Source organism: Amblyomma americanum, chromosome 10 (genome assembly GCF_052857255.1).
Source record: "Amblyomma americanum isolate KBUSLIRL-KWMA chromosome 10, ASM5285725v1, whole genome shotgun sequence".
In the NCBI taxonomy this organism is placed as follows: Eukaryota; Metazoa; Arthropoda; class Arachnida; order Ixodida; family Ixodidae; genus Amblyomma; species Amblyomma americanum.
This window is the reverse complement of record NC_135506.1, coordinates 122,216,741-122,241,418: the sequence shown is the minus strand read 5'-3', so window position 1 is coordinate 122,241,418 and position 24,678 is coordinate 122,216,741. Positions and strand designations below refer to the sequence as shown.

General features: G+C 47.3%; 1 protein-coding gene across 1 annotated transcript in view; it reads left to right on the top strand.

Moving 5' to 3' along the window:
- LOC144107151 (sodium- and chloride-dependent glycine transporter 2-like) overlaps window positions 1–24,678 on the top strand; it is a 77,241-nt gene that overhangs the window by 13,983 nt on the left and 38,580 nt on the right. Inside the window, exons 3-8 of the mRNA XM_077640145.1 lie at window positions 3,681–3,850; window positions 5,674–5,855; window positions 6,882–7,014; window positions 11,457–11,591; window positions 22,815–22,918; window positions 23,420–23,544. Coding sequence (XP_077496271.1) covers window positions 3,681–3,850; window positions 5,674–5,855; window positions 6,882–7,014; window positions 11,457–11,591; window positions 22,815–22,918; window positions 23,420–23,544 — 849 coding nt within the window. The remainder of the gene's footprint in view (window positions 1–3,680; window positions 3,851–5,673; window positions 5,856–6,881; window positions 7,015–11,456; window positions 11,592–22,814; window positions 22,919–23,419; window positions 23,545–24,678) is intronic.

Sequence of the window (24,678 nt, the reverse complement as noted above, 5' to 3'; positions counted from 1 at the left end):
ATTAGGCCTAGACCTAACTAAGGCATTTGATAATGTTAGGCATGAAGCTATACATAGAGGCATACAGGAAGCAAACCTGGGCCTAAGAACATACAACTACATAAAGGACTTTCTCGCAAACAGAGAAGCGATACTGAGGTTTCAGGATGCAAAGTCGGAGCCAATTAAGATAGGGGGGTCCGGCACGCCACAAGGGGCAGTACTATCCTCATTTCTTTTCAATATAGCAATGAGAGGACTCCCACCTCTGCTCAACAGAATTAGAAACCTCAAATTCAGCTTGTACGCCGATGATATAAATTTTTGTATCAGCGAACCTGGTACGTTCGAAGCCAGGGATAGGCTACAACAGGCTGCGGACATCGTTGTTAAATATGCCGAAGAGAGAGGGCTGGCCTGCTCTCCTCAAAAATCAGAGGTTCTAGTGTACGCCAAAGGAATATACGGACCTAAGCCAGACATCAACATCATAGTTGAGGGCCGCAAGGTTCCCAGAGTTGAGGAAATCAGAATCCTTGGTTTCTTCATCAATTCCAAAGGCAAGAACGCTAGCACAATAAAGAAACTAGAACAGTATACAGATAAGATAGCAGGGTTAATTAGAAGAATAGCTACCAAAGGAAGGGGGTTGAAGGAGCGGAACCTGCTCAGGCTCACGCAGGCTTTCATCACAAGCAGGATCTGCTACGCCACCCCCTTCATGGAACTTAACAAAGGGGAGGTAGACAGACTGAATATAATCATTAGGAAAAGTGTAAAAAGAGCCCTAAGTTTACCTCTAAATACATCCAATGAAGAACTAGAAAAAATGGGGGTTCATAACACATGGACGGAGCTTAAGGAAGCAGTTAGAATTTCACAGCTTGAACGACTTAGCAATACCCGGACAGGCAGGAAAATTATGGAATGGGTGGGGGTACAGCTGGACAGCAAAATAAAAGGCAAGGTAGATATACCTCTCGACATCAGGTCCAAAATGAAAATTCCTCCCATACCGAAAAACATGCACCCTCAGTTCAACAAAGATAGACGAATACATAGGGCCAAGGCTATGGCAAAAAAGTTCAGAGAGCTGCCTGCTGAGGAGGTAGCATACGTAGACGCTGCTGGGGGTCTGGAGGGGGCTGCGGTTTCGGCCGTTGTAGACGGTCAGGGAAAACCCCTGATCACAGCCTCAGTCAGAACCCAGAACACGGAAACTGCTAAGAAGTGGCGGTGGCACTCGCCCTGGCAGGATCTAATGCAGGGAACATTCTTTGCGACAGTAAATCCACTGTCAGAAATTTTAGTAAGGGCTTGGTCTCTTGGGAAGCCAAACGCATTCTGGAAAGCATGCCAAAACATAGGTCTGCTGCACTATTCTGGATACCAGCACATGAAGAAATAGCTGGTAACGAGGCCGCTCGCCTGCTAGCCCGAGTAACCTACATCCGGGCAGCAGCGGAGCAACCGGTCTGCACAAATCTTAAGGATGCCCCAATCACGTACAAGGAAATTATGGATGGTTACAAATTAGGAAGAAGAATATACCCTCCTCCAGACGTATCCCTTACTCACAAAGAGGCATATATCTGGAGGAGGATCCAAGCAGGGGTATACATATCGCCAGTCAAAATTGCTCAGAACCCAGGTGACGAAAAATGTATCGACTGTGGGGAAAGGGGTACACTAAACCACATTACTTGGGAATGTCTTAGCTCACCAGGGGCTAAGGAAGAAATAAATAGTTTTGAAGCCTGGGAGGCGCTGCTGCGGAGCGAGAACCCCAACGCGCAGCGCAAAGCCACCCGCGTGGCGGCTGAGGCCACGAAGCATCAGCTACACCGTCCTCAGCCGACGGCCTCTTCTCCTAATCGGGCTTAGGCTTCGGCCGAGCCTGAGAGGGGGTAGGGAGACCACCATATGCCGGAAATAGTTTTTCTGAACTGAACTGAACAGAACATATATCGCTGTAGAATGGAAACAGACAAAACGCCAAAGAAAAAAAAATTATTCCAGGCTTATACTGAAGACAATTCACTGACCCCTGACTTGATAATTAACAGTCCAGTCATTGTTCCTGCCGCCTTCAGTACCGACATCGAAGTCTTCAGCGTAATTCTCCAGACGTTTGCCGACTACGATAATTTCTTTTTGCTTCCAGCACCATATTGTAATGCGATTAAAATCTTGGCAAACGTAGGATCATTGTTTTGGTCTGTGCTTGCTTGGTTTGCTTTGGTTTACAGGGTTTTAACGTCCCAAAGCGACTCAGGCTATGAGAGATGCCGTAGTAAAAGTCTCCGGAAATTTCTGCCACCTGGGGTTCTTTAACGTGCACTGACATCGCACAGCACACGGGCCTCTAGAAGTTCGCCTCCATCGAAATTCGACCACCGCGGCCGGGATCAAACCCGCTTCTTTCGGGCCAGCAGCCGAGCGTCATAACCATTCAGCCATCCCGCTGGTCTGTGCTTGCGGCTGTACCACGTGCACTGCAATTGCTACATGCCAGTCTTTCGCACTTATCTTGGTGAATATGCATGCATTGAAATGGCATCAAGGTAGTCCTCTCCTTTACGCCACACGTCAATATGGCGTAGGACTGGCTCTGCAGCCTTAGGCATTCATTCTCCTCTTTGCAAAGTCAGCCTTTCTCACCAACATTTTTTCACGCGGTCAGGGGCTGTCTGCCGAGCAGAAAATCTTTTCCCTGGCCAGTGAGCCCTGCATCAATCCAAATTTACATTCCGAGGCTTCCTTCTTTAACCCAAGCGCAGTTTTTTTTACATGATTCTTCCGCTTGGTTCCTGGTGCGGTAGAGTTATCGTTCACGCGCTTCTTTGCTGCCAGCTGAACAACAGGGCGTCGAACGTCTTCATCACAGTTTGTGGAAAAACCCTGCTCTTGCCTCGGTCGAAATTAAAAAGGTTTAACACTTGAAATCCGTCGACCCCAGAAAAGCTCAGGGTGCGAAGCATCGCTTTTGGGTTGGCCTTTCACTTCTTATGCTAGCAGGAACAGCACAAAATATTTCCTTGAAACACTCCGGCTCCTTCGATGCGTTCCCCGTCAGACACAGTGGTTCTGGCCCCCTAAGCCCTTTCATGGTTTATACCACGCCGTCTAAGCTGTTAAGGCTAGGATTCGTGGTTCTTTGTGGCGCCATGTCACGTATGTCGTCATTGCAAAACACCCTACTGAGTAGCCCAACCACGACCCTGGTGACATTACGGCAGACTGTAAAATAGCGTCACAAGCGCTCTCCTGAAACAGCTGTCACCTGATCTCACGCTGCATAGTGGTAACCGTCGCGTGTTTTTTTTTATTATAAAGAGCTGCACCCTACTGACATATCCATGTGAGAAAATATCAAGCGAGGAATCCATGAAAGCACGCTTTGACCGTCCTGCCCAGTGTGCAGTGGCGCATGCAAATAAATCCTGATATTAAGAACGAATCGGCCCCGAAACTTTGGGTCGCTTCTACTGTACTGCTAGGTTACTCTCCGTCATGTTTCCCTCGACTACATTGCATAGCAGCCGGCTTCAACACAAATACAGCACAAAAGACGGCGCACCATACTGCGAGCCTATATATTGAGTGTTTTTATTCAGTGTGCATTACCAAATCGACTAGTTCGCTTTGTTGCAGTGGTCTGGCCCCCGGCCGTGCAAGAAAAGGGCGGTGAATCTGCGCAGGAGTTCCGCTGGTCATGATGTACGCCGTGTTCTTCCTCGGCATCTACTACAACGTGATCCTTGGCTACTCTCTCACCTACCTCTACTACTCCTTTTGGAAAATACTACCGTGGACGGAATGCAACCCGGATTGGACCAACGAGTACTGTTTCGTGCAGGGCTCGGAATTTGTAAGCGATACGACCGAACCTTGAGAGCCAGCCTTCCACGAAAGCCGCATTCACTCAGTGACGTAAAGTACCGGCCGTAGAAGTCCTTCACGCAACTTTGGAAGCTTGTGCAACATGATTCCAATAGCGTCGAAAACGTAAACCTGCTTGATGAGGTATTCTCGTACTTATAGCCGAGAGTAGAGAAGGGCGAAGTTGAAACAACGAACGCATGTGCTACCCGATGTTTCTCTCAGCTTTGGCAATCATCTTGGTAGCATGTTATCCGTTCTCCTACTGTTAGCATTGCCTTCTTTGGTCTATAAACGTGATTATATTACAAGGATTAACTCTTTCTTTCGTACGGTTGGCAGGAATCTGTCACGCAGTGGGTTGGGCTTATGTTTCGGTTAAGGCAATTTAGGTGCCTTTAAAGTAGGAGAGTGCGAATATTCGGTCGAATGGTATTTGACTTTCGATTTAATGTATTTGAGATTCAATTTGATTCGAATGTTTGCTCCCCAAAATCCCGAAATATTCGTCTAGAGCGAATAACAATGCCCAAACGCTTTCCTCGCGTTGTTTTGGTTTAGCCCAAACCCCTAATTCCATGGATACTTCTTACTGTACGCGCCTCGTGCCTGCGCGTCCCCGAGTATGCCGGAGTCGGTCTTCGCATGCGCGCGGCTGCAGATGCGAGCAGGAGCAAACATGGCGCCAAGATCTCTACTTGGCTGATTTCTGTGCCCGTGCTACGGCGAGACGAATCTGAACTGACTGCAGCTAGCGGAGCCGCTCCGAGGGACATTCGCTAATCAAGCGCGACGGCGCAAATACGAAGGGGCGCATGCAGTAGACAGGTGTAGATGGGTGCCCCTTACCGGCGCCTGACGCGGTGCGGCACTGGTCGCTGGGTGTAAGTGTGCCGGACACGAGGACGGAGAAAGAAAAAAAACCTAAATGTAAGGCTGAAAACGCGGAAGCTGAAAGTTGGATAAATTTAATAGGAAAGAACCATTGTGTAGAACTATATCGGTACTGGAAAGAGCAGACCAGGAGGGAAGTGTTCTATATTATCTCAAGAAGCAGTGCCCTACACATTGGAGCTAGGTCAAGGTGTCTTAGAAAGTGCAGCTACGAAAAGAAATTTAACGAAGAAGGTGACACATATGCTGCGCGTGGTAAATCTGTAGAAGCAATTTTACACCTCATACTCAAATGTGGTGGTATGCATCCGGATGTCGGTGCAGGCACTGTTCCTGAGGCCGTGGGTTTAGAAATAACAATGGTCATGTAAATAAACCTGCGGTGGAAATTAGCAAATCAACTGGAGGATTGGTGGCTCAAAAAAAAAGAGGTGACATAAGATTAGAGGTGTAGGAGCACGTGTTTAAATAAAATGGCAAATATTAATAACAATTTACAGCACTGTAAAAAAAAGCCGAGCATTGTATATATATATATGAAATGAGGGGATCGTTTGACAAACATATTTAGGAAGCCAACAGTCACCGAAACCATGGTGCCTAGGGGAATTTTTCTAATTTTTTGAATTTGTAGTGCCAATCAATTAGTTTAAAGAAAAGTACTTATAAAGCAGCAGAAAAAACAACCATGCCGCCGGTGAGTTCCGAACCCACCACCTCTGAATATTGCGTCCAGTGTATATTCCCCCCCCCCCCCCCCAAAAAAAAAAATGTCATTTTTACACAGGCAAATAAAACGCTCATGGAGCCATATAGCCAATAAGACTATTATCAATTTCCTTTTCTAATCGCAGGTGTTGTATGTTTGTTGCTCGCGGTGGGGTATGTCTCACCATAAACAAATGCCTGAAAATGCAGGTGACCTGCAAAGAAGCCAACCACTCGCTCCTGGTGCTTTTCCGGCACCAAAACTCCACCGATAGGGATGCGGTCGCCATGTACGACGGCCCGACAGTCATCATGGTGCCGCACAAGGAGTTCTTGCGACTACACGAAGGATGCAAGAACGTAAACCAGACTTCGACTGAACAGTTCTTCTAGTGAGTGTGTTTGATGCGTAAAACAAGTGCATCTCAAAAAACGATTCCATTTCGGCAATAGCCTTGATTTTGGATTCAATTCCGTGCCTTCGTGAAACTTTCGGTTAGTGATACGCATAATTATTTGTTTTCCGCAAAGCTCATTGTAAAACGAGTTACTATGCAGTCTATATGTACTTTGCGCACAGAGCATGCGAAAAGTCGAAATTCATACCACCTCAATGTGATGCTATCGATATCAAGCGGATATCACGTGGGAATTTTAATTATATGGTATGAACATGGAAACCACGCACAGAACATGGCAAGCAAAATGAGGTAACGGTTGGCAGCATCAACTAAGCCACCTCTGATGACCTACTCACGCGGTGCTGTTTAGGTGGTAATCCTGTGAGGAGTGTTTGATGATGCCAAACATAAAGCATGAATCTAAAATCGAGTTAACGTTGTGCAAGATAAACGCAACTCACTGTTTTTCGGTGCGTCTGCTGCCACCGAAACTGTTTTAGTGAAGTCTCCGAATGCAACGGTTGTAAGCGGATATAACCTAAACGAGTTCTTTTAGAATATGTGAACTTACCATAATGATCGAAAACATTGACAAAGAGAGGAAAATCAACCACGACGAAATGAGCAGGGAGCAAATTATTTTTTTTCTTTTATTCTTCACATTAGTGCCACGCGTAGCAACCTACTAAAAATCACGGAATCGTAAAACACAGAGCAGTTTACTAGGCTTCTGCTCGTACCATGAGTTTAAGATGTGGTGATTTGGAATACTAAAATGAGCTGTTGGTCAGCGCCAGCCTCATCGTTTCTTTGTGGGTTTGCGTGCTTTTTCTCGCACTGCTATTCTTATTATTAAAGAACATATTCTGTTTTTTTTTGCATTTCAAGAATGCTTGATTCTTTCACATGTCTTCAATATGGATGACAGCCTCAAGGAAGGGAACACCTGTGTTAGAGCTCTGCCGAGAAATATTAGCCAATCATCCGCGCTGCTTTTTTTTTATTTTGTCCTTGCAGCAAGAGATTCCTTGCCTTGACATCTGGTGTCGAGGAGATGGGTGCCATACAACCCGAAATATTCGTCTCCCTGATCGTAGCGTGGGTCATCGTGTTCCTTACTATCTGCAAAGGAATACAGTCCTCCGGAAAGGTGCGTAAGTTCTTAGACTTTTTGCCACACCTGCTAGGTGTTAGGCATCGCTTACGGGAGCAATGCACGCTGAGTGCTAAGAGAGAAAGGAAAAAAATGAAAGTTATGCACCAGCAACTGCAAAGAAAAGTGCCTTTACTCTTTCTCAGAAAAAGCCTCTGCATTAGGTTAACGAAATATTTAGGGACATAAATCTCGTAAACTGCAAGAAACCTTTGTTTCTGAACTTTTAAAAAAGAAAGTAAGACACCAGGAAGACTGAGAGGGAAGTAAAGATATAATGAAATAAAAATGAAGAAAACTTGTGAAAAATAATAGAAATATTAAATGCTAGCTGCAAAGGTTCCAAAATGGCATGAAACGCTGCTGTTGGGAAGAAAGGACCTAGAAAAACATGTGTGTAAATTTTTCCGGAATCTGTCCGCAAACAGAGCTGCAATCGCTTCTTAAAAATCCGCCGCCGGCACGCCCTCGTCGCTTCCGGAAGCGCCGGGTCGGGGGCGGCCGAGACAGAGAATTGGCGGAAGTAACGCCATTCACGGAGAGTCGGCCGGCCGTCATGCTGCGCTTGCTCGCTGCGGCGCGCGCTTTGGCGAACCACAGATCAACGTAATCTTCAGCCAGTGCCGTTTACTTTCTCTCGTTCGGGCGTTCCGTGTAATGCTTGAAGCCTGTACATAAACCAGTTTTGGCATGGTACTTCTTTCCAACAGCGCTCAGCACATGCTTGGTAGAATCCGTCGGTTGTTCTCCCCCAGCCTCTTTTACGTTAACCAGAAAATCTGGTGGTGCGAAGCATGCCGCAACTGCCTGCATAAAATATGTGCATCAATATTTCTCTTTTAGTTGTATCATTTTCGTACCTCTTTTTAAACTCTGCCTTTTCCAGCTGGTTCACATCCATGCTGAGCTAAGGCCACTTCCAGCACTGCCTTACTGAGGCACACAGCCTTGGACTCTTTTGAGCTCGTTACGAACTGTGTGCCTTTGTGCTTTTTCCTGATTTCTTGCACCTCAAGGCAGCACAAGCAATTCTCCTAATCGTTCACCAGCGCGCAGCAAACGCAGCTGCACCTAACTGAACAAAAACGTGATTATATTAGCCTAGTACACTTAAGCAAAAGAAACATTTGCATTCATGAGCGCTTGGTCATGGCTGACGATCGACAATGGCGCCAGAATTCATGCTAATTTGTCCTTGAGTCAGAACGGCAAACTTGTCGAGCCGCGTTACTCATACATGTATGTCATCCACAAGTAATTCTGCTGGTTATCTCGATACACAACAGCAGCAACTATACCTCGCAGCACACTCGTTTTGATGAGCAGCACTGTGAGCTCTGAAACGCAGCCATAATTATTCTTCAAAAGCTTGTTCAGCATGCAAAAAAAAACAACGCACGGGGGTAAGTGCAGAATTTTCATTGTTGAACAGTAGCCCGAACATGCGAAAGAAGGACAGGGCACACGGGAGCTTCCTCCCGGTCACCTCGTCTCTTCGCGCTGCAGTACAGGAGGGAACCCACTCCAAATCATTCAGTTTGGCATTCTTTTGTAGTTCTAAAAAGCCTTGGTTAGTAATTAGGCAAGTAATTATAAGTAATTGAAGAAACAAATGTTTTACGTCGCGCGACTCGTGTGCCGGTGATCTGATTTAGATCATATTTACAGTCGTTATAAGAAGTTTTTCAAGAGAAAAAAACCAGCGCAAAAAGACGCAAAGCCACGAGTAGACACACTGACTGTCGTAGGAAAGAAGTTGGCGGCCAGGCTTTTATGCAGCAGTGGTACACAACAACGCTTCGGCGCTATATTCTTTTTTTTTTCATTGCCACTTGCACATGCACCTATACAAAAGATATGCAAGCGCTTGCACCTACGCAAAACATACGTATAAATCGAGATTTGGTTTTCGTTTTACCCTGGTATGACGTGAAACGCCCATACTGGGCTAAAGAAATTCCTGGCTTGCAGGCGCCACCATGCGGTTGCTTTTCTATTACTTAGCTTCTTATTCAGCGGTGGCACCAGTTTTATATTTAGTCTGCAGTTCTCAACGATTTCGGAATAGGTTTGAGCGCGCTCGTCCAGGTTCCGACAGTCCGGCGGTTTCACGGTTATCCCGAAGCAGTGAAAATGAGAATGGGCTCACTACCCCGGAGTCAACGAAGATATTGTTAGCAGAGAAAGCTGACAACCTCTGCTGCGCAGCTAAGAACTCGCTCGGCCCAAACAAGCAAATCCGCCTGGCGGCTAAGGCCGCGGAGAGATAAAATCTATTTGTTAGCCTTTAGTCAGGGAGGCTCCGGACTCCGCCTTCCAGGCCTGCGTGCCGGGGGTGGTGAGTAGTAAGGCATCTCCATTTCCGGTGGAAATAAAAGCTGCCATCCATCCATCCATCCATCCATCCATCCATCCATCCATCCATCCATCCATCCATCCATCCATCCATCCATCCATCCATCCATCCATCCATCCATCCATCCATCCATCCATCCATCCATCCATCCATCCATCCATCCATCCATCCATCCATCCATCCATCCATCCATCCATCCATCCATCCATCCATCCATCCATCCATCCATCCATCCATCCATCCATCCATCCATCCATCCATCCATCCATCCATCCATCCATCCTTCCTTCCTTCCTTCCTTCCTTCCTTCCTTCCTTCCTTCCTTCCTTCCTTCCTTCCTTCCTGTCTCGTGTCTTCCTTTACTGTGTGCTCTGGTGTTGTGCGCTTCATCTACTCAAGCACGTGAAAATGTCGCGACTTGGCTTGCGCTGCCGGCGCACTCCGCGACGTCGTTGGTTCCGCCGTTTTCTGAAGCTGCTGATGGCTCGAACATGCGTGGTGAAATTGAAAACTCTTCAACACTGCTTGAATTATTCATAATTTCAAAAACGTAGTCCTTAAAAGCCAGCTGAAGCAACGCGCTACACTGCAAAGCCGCCGGTGCCTGCCGGAGATCCCCGTGGATGACGTCACGACAGTCCCGGCCAATCTCTTGTAAGAGCGGCGTTCGCTGGACGTCCTGAGGCAATGGGGCGCGTTTGCTTCTATAAAACAACTTTTTGCGTTTATTTTCGCTTTTTAATGAGATATTCTTTTTCAGCGGACTAAAAGCTATAAACTGACGTAGTGAACTCATTTTTTTCCGAAAAGCGCTTCAGCTTCCCTTTTAGTATAGGTTTTTTCAACACTAAGTAGAAAAAAAACTTTGCTGCCGTCTGTGCGAGATTCTTAAAAAGTACTTCGTCCACTGCGAAAATACTGGTAAACAAGCTTTCTGTGTTTGGCTTGCGCAGTGTTTGTGTAAGACATGGATTCTCCTTTTAAAATGGTAGCGCATTCGCAATGCTCTCCTCTGGGCGCAGATTAAATTATTTCAGTAGTGCGCTTATCATTTCTTCAGTAAATCAGACGAAAATGAAAGTTCGGTGCCAGGCTGGTATGGAAACTTTCAGAGCACTTCTTGGAGATGTCCGTTGAGAACATCCGCAATTCTACGGCTGGATGCATATCGTATGCCCCACTATAGCTGAGCCAATTATGAAACCAGCTTTCATGTTGAGAAACTCCGTGATACGAGATGCCCTGAATTCAACAACCTACATGTACCTTCCACATATTAATCGGTTCCGGACGTTAAGGCTGTGCTACACGATGAAAGCTTTGCAGTTTTGTCTCAATCAACGAAAAATTGGTCTTGGTCTGGGACCACGGCCTCTCTGGGGCGTTCTCTATCCTAATTGAGCTGACCTTGACTGCTAGTAAATAGTAGGGCGGGGTTGAATCGATCAACAATTCCGATGGTGGGAACGTTGTTAGTCTGTTGTATTGAGGGAAAACCCCGAAGGTGAAGATTTCTGCAAAAGGAGTAATTCTAATTATCATCCAATTGGCAGCATGCTTTAAAGCTACAAAGCTAACAACTTACGTATTTCTTATAAAATTGTAGAGCTGTAAATAAAAGGAGTTTTACTGCTTTTTTTTCGTAGTCTATATGACGCACTTAATCAAATGATAAAAACTATGTACCCCCTTGAATGAGACGCAGTCCATCATAACGGATTCCTTAAGCCACATCAGACTGCTTGACACAGTGCATCTGAGTGCCCCAGAACAATTTCGAGCACTTGTGTGGATGGGTACTCATTACATACGTGTGCCGACATTTTAGGACGGGGCCGTTCCGCCTCTTTCGAAATGCGGTAGTTTCTTCTTCAGTATGCACCTACACAACGGACATGAATAGCCCGCGCTTAGTTTAAAAGCCTAACTGTGTTTTGGTCGAAAGGACTGTTGCCAGTGCTGCTTTCAACGCAAAAGACTAGTGACGCTCCATGCTGCGCATGCCGCTGTTTTCTTCGCGCATGCGTTCAGTATGCAGTAGAAATAGTGGTGCACAACAGGCTCTACTCTTTCCCGGACGCAGGTGGCGTTCTTCACAGCCGTGGTGCCCATCCTCATACTGGGCGTCCTTCTCACCCGTGGTGTCACCCTCCAGGGTGCCAACTGGGGCCTTGCCTACTACCTGCTTCCCGACTGGAAGAAAATACTCGACTACGCTGTGAGTGTCAGCCTGAAAGTTCATTTGAATAGTTGCAGGACATGTTCCTCATCATGCCATGAACGTTTCATAAATAAGATGTCAAAGGTACGGTCACATGGATTTGGCGCAATGCGCATACGCAGTCATATACCGCAGACAAGCACACCGGTGCCAAGCACAAACTCTGTCCGGTGAACTTGTCTCCTCATCAGAAACCATCCGCATAGCGTAGACTACCGATCTAGCTTGCAGGTTATCGTGTATTTTTTCCCGTTTCGAAGTGATTATTTATTGGTGACTGGGAGGTTTCCCGATGAGGTGCGTCAAACACCGAGTACTATCACGAGCACCGTAGTGGCTGCCAGCTGTGGTCATTATCATTCCAGATCATATGACCGCGTCTCGTGTAGGAATCAATGTTACAGTCTCGGCTGTGATAAACTTCATTGTAGATACTGGAAACGTAAATTTCATCGCACAATATGGCATATAGCGCCACTTTCAGTTTGATCAGTTGCTTTCGGATGGAGGAATAGGCATTGGAGAAACGCGCAGTAGGTTGACAAGCTCCCGAGTCTCAATATTGGTAATTGTAAGAGAAGACAAAACAAAATTAGCCGGAACAAATTTCACCAAAAAGTATGTGTTTTAGAAAACACGTTTGAAAAAATACATACATGCATGTTTTATTTCCCACAAAAAAGTGGAAGGAGGCGGAGGGAAAAGCCGTACATTTGCGGCTTGAGAAATCCTCTGCCCCCTTACAGTCTACAAAGCAGGAGAGTGGGGCAATAGACAGAGATACGATGCCATTTTTTTTTTGCAAAAGATGAAATAAGGGCACTATATCATATCGAACCGTAAAATAAGCATTAATAGTAGTTTAAATAGAGCACCGTTTTTAGACTCCCGTAAAACGTTTTTCAATATTAAAACAATGTAATGTAATTGAGCATGAAGATAGACCTTAGTGTTCATTCCCAAAAGCATTCAATAATCGAGGAAGATTATACCGGAGTGTTTGTTGTCCATAAACAGTGTGACATTTTAATACTTTCCATAGTTCTCAAGTTAGGGTGCTGTAGGTGGGATAATTAGGTTTTAGTTCTGCCATTTCCGTATAAACTGGAGTCTCTCGTTGGAGACTTAAACGGCACGGCCTGCGTAATTTGTATTCGTATATTGCCACCTGGTGTTCTCAGGTGGCGCTGAAGTGTCTTCGAAGACGTTGAAGTGTCTCACGCTGGCTGGCTGGCTGCTTGCTGTTTTCTGCTGGTTAGCGACCTGTCTCCCTGTTTTCCGTTACATATTTTGGTGTAGGCGCTGGGTAAAGATCCCTGTATATGTCTCATACTCCTCCGGATACCCTGGGCTCCAGTCCTTCGCTAGTGGACACCCCCGTGCACCGTGCTAGCCGGAGAAATCAAGGCCTACCTCCCGAACACGGGCTTTTGGAGTCTGCCAGAGCACCCACCCATCGACCTGTCATGCCAGCTGCTGCCTACTACACCTTGCAGAATCCGCGACTGCCCAAACCATTCCACGGCAGTCAGCTCGAAGACGTAGAGGACTGGCTTCTCGAGTTTGAACGCGTGGCCTCATTCAACCAGTGGGACGACGCCGCTAAACTTCGAAACGTCTTCTTTAGTCTCGAGGATGGTGCACGTACCTGGTACGAAAACCGAGAAGACGCCCTAACATCATGGCACGAGTTCCGCCGACGCCTGCTGGAGACCTACACCAGCACGGATCGTCGAGAACGGGCTGAACGGGCTTTGCAGTCTCGCATTCAGATGCCGAATGAGACTGTAAGCATGTACGTGGAGGATATGACTCGGCTCTTCCGGCGAGCTGACCCGGCCATGCCCGAAGATAAAAAGGTGCGCCATCTCATGCGCGGCGTTAAAGAGCAACTTTTCGCTGGCCTCGTGCGCAGTCCACCTGGGACTGTTGCTGAGTTTCTCTCGGAGGCGGTCACGATGGAGAAGATGCTCTTGCGGCGGTCTACCACCTACGACCGGCCGGTACTCGCCGCTTCACTTACAGAGCCGCTTCCTGCCTTCGGGGCTAACCCTGGTCTTCTCCGCGACCTGATCCGCTCCGTTGTGCGCGAAGAGCTCCAGGCGCTTTTCGGTGCTCCCCTGCCGACGGCCGGCTCTCTCGCTAGCCTGGTCCGCGAAGAGGTTCAAGCCTTGAGACCTTCGTTCCCGTCCGTTGACCCGCCGCCTTTACCAACGGAGTGCCGTCGTCCAACGTACGCTGAAGCCTTGCAACGTCCTGCGCCCTCTTCGGCGCAGTTTCCTCCGTCCAATCAAGGCTCGCTGTTTTCCGCACACCCCGACACGTACTACATCGACAATCGACGATCACCCCAGCGGAAGACGGACCTGTGGCGTGCTCCGGATCGGCGGCGTCTCTGCTTTCACTGCGGGGAACCCGGTCATCTGTATCGCCAGTGCCCGTATCGACAGCTTGGGCTGCAGGGGTTCCCTATCGACATGCCCCGTCCACCAAGAGGTCAACGACCCCGGGAGATCGAGGACTACGTAGCCCAGCAGCGCATGGCGACAATTCCCCAGCGGCAGTCTCGGTCTCCATCACCACGCCGACCTTCGCCACAGCCCCAAAGCTCCTCCTGGATGGCGCAGAGACGGTCGCCAAGTCCCCGCCGGGAAAACTAAAGAGAGCGACCTCAGGGGGCGAGGCCGCTGGCAATCGATACGAACAAGACCCCCCGACAACGCGAACAGCGACCGACCGCGATTTAAAGGCAACGACTGCAGTACCTGAACTCGGAGATCGATTCTCGTTGGATATACCCGTGCTTCTCGATGGCTATAAGGTTAGTGCTTTGGTGGACACTGGCGCTGATTTCTCGATTTTAAGCGGAAAGCTAGCGGCGCTCCTTAAAAAAGTTTTGACACCATGGTCCGGCACGCAGATTCGCACGGCTGGCGGACATGTCGTAACTCCGCTTGGCCTATGCACAGCAAGAGTCCAAATTCGCAGCTCCACATTTGTTGTCAGCTGCCTAGTTCTACCGAACTGCTCCCGTGACTGTATCCTTGGCGTTGATTTTCTCCGAGAGTATGGAGCTATTATTGTCCTCCGAAAGCGCACTGTCACATTTTCTACCGAGAAAGCTGATGTTTACTCCGAGGACTGTCCACGCCGCGCCGCCCTTAGAATATCCGCCGAGAGCGTTTGGATTCCGCCACGCGCCAGCGTTTTTGTGAGTGTTCACTGCGACGGACTACGTGAAGGGACAGCGGTCGCAGAAGGCAACCTGTCCCTTTTGCTCACCCACGGCATCTGCTCAGCGCGAGGTCTCATCCATCTCCGCGACGGCTGCTCTGAGCTCCTGGTGACTAACTTCTCTAACGAGCCCCGGCACCTTTTTCGTGCTACTGCCATCGCATTCGCCGACCCCTTAGCGGAGGTTTCTGAATGTTTCGCGTTCGAAGCTGTTAGACCTGTGCGCCCATCCCTTGACATCAGCCCGGACCTTTCGGTGACTCAACAGCGAGAACTACGTGCCCTCCTACTTGAATACTCCTCCTGTTTCGCTTCTTCGTCGAAAGTCCGGCAAACGGCTCTTCTCAAGCACCGCATCATTACGCCCGACGATGCCCGCCCCATCCATCAGCAGCCGTACCGTATCTCACCGAAGGAGCGTGAGGCGATCCAAACGCAGGTGAAGGAGATGCTTTCAGATGGAATCATTCAACCTTCCAGCAGCCCCTGGTCTTCACCTGTCGTGCTGGTGAAGAAAAAGGATGGGACACTCCGCTTCTGCGTGGATTATCGGAAACTGAACAACATCACCAAAAAAGACGTCTACCCGCTGCCTCGTATCGACGACTCGCTCGACAGACTTCGTCGCGCCCAGTACTTCTCCTCCATTGATTTAAAGAGTGGGTACTGGCAGATAGAGGTCGACGAGCGGGACCGCGAAAAAACGGCGTTCGTGACACCCGACGGACTGTACGAATTTAAAGTGCTACCTTTTGGGCTATGTTCAGCGCCGGCAACTTTCCAGCGGATGATGGATACCGTTCTCGCTGGACTAAAATGGCAAACTTGTTTGGTTTATCTCGATGATGTCGTCGTATTTTCCGAAACCTTTGCCGAACACCTTGAACGCCTGAGGACAGTATTAGATGCCCTCCGATCGGCCGACTTAACGCTAAAGCCCGAGAAGTGCCACTTTGGGTACAAAGAGTTGAAGTTTCTCGGTCACCTCGTGAGTGCCGATGGCGTTAAGCCCGACCCCGAGAAAACTGCTGCCGTCGCCAACTTTCCTGTTCCTGCAACAAAGAAAAGTGTGCAACGTTTTTTGGGTCTGTGCGCATATTACCGCCGCTTCATCGCCGACTTTTCAAAGATCGCCGCACCCCTGTACCACCTCACGCGCAATGATACACAGTTCGTGTGGGCTGCCGAGCAGCAGGAGGCTTTTGCCGAGCTGCGCAGACGACTGCTAACATCCCCTGTTCTTGCGCACTTTGATGAAGAGGCTGAAACCGAAGTCCACACCGACGCGAGCAACGTCGGCCTCGGCGCCGTACTCGTCCAACACCAAGGTGGCGTGGAAAGGGTCATCGCGTATGCAAGCCGCACGCTTTCTCGCGCTGAAACAAACTATTCGACCACAGAAAAAGAATGCCTTGCGGTTATGTGGGCAACCATGAAATTTCGTCCGTACCTCTACGGCCGCCCGTTCAAAGTAGTTACCGACCACCATTCGTTGTGCTGGCTTGCAAATCTTCGCGACCCATCGGGGCGCCTAGCCCGATGGAGCCTCCGCCTCCAAGAATTCGATTACACCATTGTGCACAAATCTGGCCAGACGCACGAAGACGCTGACGCACTCTCTCGCGCGCCCGTCGGGTTAGCGGATGATAGCATAGAGGACGAGAGTGGTTTTATTGGAGTTGTCAGCGCCTTAGACCTAATGACCCGCCAGCGAGCTGACCCAGACCTGCGACCTATCATTGATTATCTGGAGGGCCGAGCTTCTGTCGTACCCCGACAATTTTCTAGAAACCTGCCGGCCTTCTGTCTCCGGAACGGCATTTTGTTTAAGAAAAACTCCAGCACTGTTGACCGAGCGCACCTCCTCGTCGTTCCGGCAGATCTCCGCGCCGATATCCTTCTTGCTTGTCACGATGAGCCGACCTCCGGCCACTTGGGCTTTGCCCGCACACTTGCACGCGTGCGCCAGGCGTATTATTGGCCCAAACTTTCTCACGCCGTCCAGCGTTACGTCAGAGGCTGCCGCGATTGCCAACGTCGTAAGGCGCCTCCTCTCAAGCCAGCGGGCTTGCTCCAACCTATTGAACCCCCTCGGACGCCTTTTGATCAAGTCGGCATCGATCTTCTGGGCCCATTCCCTGTGTCATCGGCCGGTCATAAATGGATCATAGTCGCGACCGACTATTTAACAAGGTATGCGGAAACTAAAGCGGTGCAGCGCGGTACGTCATCTGAGATCGCCCAGCTTTTTATGCAACAAATCGTGCTGCGTCATGGCGCACCGTCCCACGTAATCACTGATCGAGGTACGGCGTTTACGGCACAGCTCATGCGCGACGTGTTCGAGCTCAGTCACACGAACCATCGCAAAACTACTGCCTATCACCCACAGACGAACGGGCTCACAGAGAGACTCAACAGAACGATCGCCGACATGATCGCAATGTACATAGACACGCAGCACAAAACCTGGGACGAGATTCTCCCGTACGTCACATACGCTTACAACACGGCCACCCAGGAGACGACCCGATTTACACCATTTCGTCTGGTCTACGGACGTGACGTTCAGACGATGCTGGATGCAATGCTTCCATGCAGCACTGATGACCACCCGCTCACGCCAGACGCCGAGCAGTTCGCTCAGCGCGCCGAGGAAGCACGTCAACTTGCCCGTCTTCACATTCAGCGGCAGCAGGGCACGGATGCACGCCGCTACAACCTCCGTCATCGGCACGTCGAATACCATCCGGGAGACCAAGTTTGGGTGTGGACCCCGGTACGCCGCCCAGGCTTGTCTGAAAAACTGATGTGCGGTTACTTTGGACCGTACCGAGTTTTGCGCCGCGTCACCGAAGTGACCTACGAAGTTCTTCCTGACGGGACTGTGCAGCCTCAGCGTCGTCCACCCCGCTCTGAGGTTGTGCACGTTGTCCGCATGAAACCCTACTTCACGCGGTAATGGATAGTACGCTCAGTGTTCTGCTAGTTTTCGCGTGGGACACCTTCGCCCACCTCCCTTGTACATTTTTGTGTGCTTGTGCTGTTTTTTTTTCTCTTTCCACTGCCCATACTGCAACCCCGCTTTTGTTTTTCTTTTTTTTTGGAGGGGGAGTAATGCCACCTGGTGTTCTCAGGTGGCGCTGAAGTGTCTTCGAAGACGTTGAAGTGTCTCGCGCTGGCTGGCTGGCTGCTTGCTGTTTTCTGCTGGTTAGCGACCTGTCTCCCTGTTTTCCGTTACAATATATTTCTTACTTTCAATAAATTAAGCGAAGCAAAAATATGCGAAGACGGTGCTGTGTACTCAACATTTTCAATAATTCGTACTATTTTTTTCTGTAGCCTTTCAAGCTTCAACAGATTTGTTTCTATTGTTGTTCTCCAGACTATATGATAGTTTAGGTAGGAGGCAAAGAGAGAGTTGTAGACCATTAGTTTAACTTTTTTTGGAAGAGCATAGTGGTTGCGATTTAAAATTCCAGTTATGCAACTCAGTTTGCTTATTAGGCTGTTTACATGATCGTTCCATTGTAATGTTGAAGTAAAATATACCCTTAACACCTTCACACCATCTGCCACAACATCAATGGCTGCGCATATAAACATTACGGTTCCTTGTAAAGGAATTTGTTTACCTTTTCGTGGAAAAGCTACTACCTTTGTATTGTTTGAGTAAATTTTTAATTGACTGCTGGAAGCCCACGAGTTTAATTTGCGCAGAAAAATATTTGGTTTAGTAACTCCCTCAGCTTCAGGATGTGATGACACCAAAGCACTCGTGCCGTCGGCATATATATAATGATCTTGGTATCTGAGCAGATGTGTACAATATCGTTAATGCACAAATGAAAGAGAACAGGGCCTAAAATGCTACACTGTGGACTCTTGACGTTATTTGTTTTTGTGAGAACTGACACCATTTATGTCGACATATTGAAATCTTTTTGATAGGTAACTTTTGCGCAGAGCCAAAACATGTCCCCGTATACTATAATGATGCCGTTTTTCAAGAGGAATAGTATGACTGATATAATAAAAAGCCTGACTAAAATAAACAAAAATACCTATAACAATACGTTTTTCTTCAAAATGTTTTAGAATATATTCTTTATGGTCCAACAGCGCCAGCTCTGTAGACCTGTCCCTTCTGAAGCCATACTGCGAAGTAGTTATTATATTAGGCTTGCTGCAGAAGCGCGATATTCGATCAAGGATGATTTTCTCGAGACCTTTGGAAAAGGCAGGAAGAACTGACACCGGTCTGTAGTTAGATACATCATTTTTATCACCTTTTTATATAAGGCTATCACACGGGTGACTTGCATTTCTGTACAAAAACAGTTGTAGAAATGCAAAGATTAAAAATATGTGCTCGAATGGGGCTAGTTATACCTATCACATACTTCACGGGTCTTATTTGTGTGCCATCAGCATCAACGCTATGGGAATTATTTAAACTAAAAAAAGAGAACACACTTCATTTGCATCTGTTGGTTCAAAAAATATTGTGCTAGATTTTTCCTGGAATGAAGTTTTATATTATGTTCGGTTTTTAGTGAAATCTCTGTTAACAAAGTAGCCATAAAAAATATTTACCATTTCTTCTCTTTTTAATTTCTGTCCTTGGTGCAAAATTTCTTCAATTGTTTTTTCTCGCTCTGACCCATCAGTGCATTTAAGTTATTCTACATTTAATAGGTGCGCTTTGCGTTGGAACCGAACATATTCCGATAGTACAGTTCTCTTGATTCTCCTATGTGCTTAGCCATGTCATTATAAACTTTTTTAACGTAGCTAGATCAGATGCTGTATGAGTTCGCATAAATATTTTAAACAAACGTTCTTTCTTTTCAAGCTTCTTCAATAGGTACTTTGTCACCCACGGTTTTCGACATCTCTTGTTGCCAGTATGGCGATCGAAAACGGAGCGACGTTGGTATGCCGAAAGAAACAAACTCGAGGAGGCATCATAAGCTACGTTCGCATTTTTTGTCTGAAGAACACATTGCCAAAAAACTGCGTCCAACTCCTGATAAAAAGCTTCTAAGAGGGCAGTTGTAACAGTTTGATAAAAATGAAACACTTTATGGTGGAGGTTTGGCCGAGTAATAAATTTTATGCAACAAAATACAGGCAAGTGATCACTAATAGGATAAGTGAGAACACCGGTGCTGACAAGGTTAGCATCATAATTCGTTAATATTAAATCTAGAATTGTTTGCGTTGACGTAGTTAGTCGTGTGGGAGAAAAAATATGGTTTATACAGCCATTAGATAGCAATACATTTTCAAAATCTGTTTTCTTCTTACTATTGCTACTCATATTAACATTAAAATCACCGGCAAGTAACAAATTGTACCTATTTTGGTTAAAGAATGACAATAAATCATCTAATAACGCAAAAAAAATCAAGGAGAACCACCCGGAGCGCGATAGCAAGTTACAAATAGAGCGTCTTTCATTTGCAGACAAATAATCTCAAAATTTTCTGTGACAAGAAAATTCTGAAAGCAAGGCAGGCTGCAGGAGAGAGCTTACTAGCACAGAAACACCACCACCGTGGAGAGTGGTTCTGTTAACAGAAAGAGTTGTCATATTAGGAAGCTGAAACGTGTCACAACTGCTTGATTGCCATGTTTCTGTTATCATCAGGACATTAAAAGAATTCTGAAGCTTTTTTTAACAAAGATTCTACTTCAGCAAAGTTGTTGAAAACAGACTTTGCATTTAAGTGAAAACAGCGAAGATAGCTGTGCGTCTCACCACCAAGCTCTCTTAAGAGTTCTTCTAAGGTGACGTGCCCTAGGTGCGTCATTTCAACATAAGGGTCACCGGTTCCCGACTACACCACAAGGCATTTAGCTACCAAGTGTGGAGAGGTCACTCACTCTCTTGATAACCTTAGCACCTCACCACTCTTTCTATGCACCAAAATTTTCCCATCGACATGAAACACATACGCAAAGCCAGCCTGTTTAGCCCACTCTTTGGGGCTTGCAACAACCCTCTAGAATAGATAGTAATATTTGCTGTGATGTACACTGATTCGCCTCTTTCCTTAAGAACCATCCTTTTCTGCAGCCAAGCGTCTTGTAGATCCCGCCTTACAAAACGCCGCAATCACACGTTTGTCTTTCCTGGTTTCGGCGAGATCATATGAAGTACGAGGGTGTCCGCCTCACTGAGATGGTTCATGCCAATCTTGTCCGCCACTTCGTTGACTTTTGACAAGAGGTCCTCTCCTTCCGCCTCAGGAATATTATACCATAAATCTCAGCGTTAAAATGCCTGCTGCGCCATTACAAGTCATGGACACTGAGTTTACACTGAGTTATATCTTTAGAGTTTGCATCTCTTTCAAGCTTGTCGATTCTGCTTTTAATTCCTTTGATTTCCTTATCCTGCGTATCAAGGCGCTCTTTTATAGTGGCAAACTCTTCGTGCAGCTTCTGAATTGAGCTCTCTGCTGCATCTAGCTTTTCAGTAAGAGGCAGGAGGGAAGTCAATTTCGTGTTCATTTCCACAATAAGGACTTTCAGGTCGGCATCCGCATTCCAGTCGCCGTTTGAGGCGTCACCCTAGCCTCCACTCGAACGTCTACACGCTTCACACTTCCAAGCCTTCTTAGTCGACCCTCGTTTTGAAGCAAACGTCGTTTCACTCATGCCTGAACATATCGCGCCATGAAAACAAAATTCACACTCACTGCATGGGACGACGTTATTGTCATTCTTTAGTTTTTCGCGGCATTTGCATCACCGAGTCATGGTGACCGATATCAACTAGCAGGTTGGCAGCAGCGGCAGATAGCTAAGCACCATGCACGAACTTAATATGAAAAGGTTTGACCAACCTGTAAAACACGGCGAAGAACGGATTATTCGACGTCCGCCCCGCACCGCCGCTGCTGCCAAAGTGTCTGACGAAGTACGCCCGCCCGTTGCAAAAGTTTCCGCAGCTTTCGTCACGGCCGTCGCCTACCGTTGATTGGCTCTGTCTTGCTGATATAGAAACGATGCTTGAAAACCATGTTTGAGTACTCAGTCTTCCGAAGGAAAACAGGCCACGGTGAGGATTCATGCCCGAAGCACCGCGGAACACTGCAGCATCTGCGGCTGTAAAACCAAGCGAGGAACGGATTATTCGACGTCCGGCCCGCCGCTGCTGCCAAAAGTGCAGCCAATAATTATTAAAGACCGTTTTGCTCTAGGAAATGAGAACCATAAGCTCAGGCTTTGAAGTAATCGCACAGCACAGCGTTACTGTGATTAAATTTGCTGACTCTTGAATTCGTTTAGTTATTTTACATGCCTTCAGTTTCGCTAAGCCCGCGAATTCTTCGAAATCCGGGTCATGATTTATTTTGCTTTCTTCAGGCTTTCTTGTGCCTGTGTCTCTAAGTTCTCCAACTATAAATTGTGTTATTGTGACGTAAGATTAAGTGTGGTGTTGATACGCATAGCCTTTTATGTATTTGATATTAACATTTAGTCGAAAAAGTTGCGGACAGCTCTATGCCCAAAAGAGTTCTTATTTGCTGTCTGTAACTTTTTTTCACTGCCTAGGAACAAACATAACGACGCAAACATTCAAAAGCGGCACGTTTGTGCTTTCGAATGGGAAATTTAGCGTCACTTGATGTAGTTGTTCTCAAAAGCTGAACATTTTCCAATTTTCGGTCGTCACAGCCTAGATAATATGTCATAGTGTGCCGACCTGTATACTGGCCTAGGTATAGGTGTCGTGAGCAACAGGAAGCCGAAGCGCATAATCTTCCGCCCGAGAAAACTGCTGCAGCAAATCTAGTGTTGTTGCGGAAGGACACGGCACATAATCCTGATAAGCATTTTTATGGAACACCAGGCGGCTCTATAAACAATTTCCATGTTTGCACTGGAGACTACGATTATTATGCGATCACTTTTTATTGGTCTGTTGGAGATGCGACACTACATGCGATTATGCGATCTCAAATTATGCCGCAGGTGTGGCAGAAGGCGGCGGAGCAGGTCTTCTTCTCCCTCGGAGTGGCACAAGGAATGACCATCACGATGGGCAGCTACAACGATTTCAGTAACAACCTGTACAAGTGAGCCGGAACTAAAGGACGATAATTTATCTATACGCTCCCACTCTAAGCACAAACGCGCCAATATGGGAGTACAATGGCTGTCCTCCAGCGCACTGCCTTTTATGAAACAGAGTGGCTAGAGGACAACTTAGCACATTTTTGCACCATTCTTTTTAGATTGCATATTTTACCTTAGGGCCTGGAGGCGCACACTACTTTAAGGAAAGGGGTTCACTCGGACTACGCCAAATATTTAATGCGCATCGACGTCTCAGTACAAAGGCACTTTCGCATTACGGCTCAACCGAAGAGCAGCAGCAGGTTGGAATCAGGCGCGATCAAATTTCGGAAACTTTCGGTAAGCAGGCGTTGTCAGCAACAAAGAAAATGTTGAGCATTCCCACTTGCCTATGGTCGAACCTAGTTCTTTTTCGAAGTCCGTGGATGGACCGCTTATTCGCATGTACCGCCAAGTTGAGGCAGAAGCTCTTTTAACCCACTGCCGCGCATTGATCGCAGGGACGTGTACATCATCGTGTTTGCCGACTTGCTGGTTAGCTTCGTCGGCGGCATCGTAGTGTTCTCGGTGCTGGGCAACATGGCCTACAATCTGCGCCTTGCCGTGCCAGACGTCGTTAACTCAGGTGCGCCTCTCTTGCAAAATTTCTTAAACTATACGACCTCATGCCACTCGTGAAAAGCGGCATGAATTGATAACGTCATGCTTCTCTGCGGGGCTGTTAATTGTCTTCGCTTAGGTGTCTACGTTCTAAAATAGATAAAGGTGTTCTAAACTGTCCTGGATAACGAAGACGATAAAATACTATTTCCTGTTCTCCGCGGGAGAAAGAGCACTATACCTGTTGAAGTCTTCCCTTATCCGACCCCCCTCCCTTTTACTTTGAGCCCACATACACGGTCGTTGTCATCATCATAATTATCGTCACGTTTATTCACTTCTTCACACTCAAAAAAGCAGAAAAGTCTTTCCGGAGCAAAAGCCAAAAACTAGTGACAGGTCCGACCAAAGAATTGATTATACACAAAATTTCAACATGAGCAAAATTGAAAGAAAACGATTGGTGTGGTTTTTACACCACCAAAAGAAAGGCTAAAAAATGCGTACCAGCAAGAATAGACGTCTGTTTCGCTAAAACTAATATGAAACAGCAATATGACAATAAATTCTCTTTCACGTAGAAGCAAAAATTCTGCAGGCAAGGTGCATCCAATTGCAGGACGGCTCGCAGGTGTTGGTAGCTGCACTCGAGTCTTGGGAAATTTCGCTCATCTGGCGGTTTTACATTCCGTAGCTTTGGTTCTCAAGTGACTGCATGCTTCGCTTTCTTTGCGGCTTTTAATATATGGCGATTTGATGGCCACTAATCGCCACGCGCCGAAATAATGAGGATGATGCCAGTGCGTGCTACACAGAACTCGGGAATTTCGCCTTTTCATTCCGGCCGGATGCTGCCGTCGCTGCCGCCTCCGTTCCGTCGCTCACCACTAAAGATAACAAATTAGAGCTGCCTGCAGTCTGTGCTGTTGGACGGCGGCATGTCGCATGTGCTGTAGGCGCTGTAAATACGGCCACTCACGTCGCACTTGCGCCTTGCTCAATAGTTTAACATTGGGTATATTTAGCATACCGTGTAGCGTGTTACCGATACCGTCACCGTTCCCGGAGTAACGAAAGCCCGCAGGCCGGCACTGCGCATTCACAGATGGCCTTGAGGCCGCCAGAATGCTTCTATATACAAACGTTAGCGCAAAATACG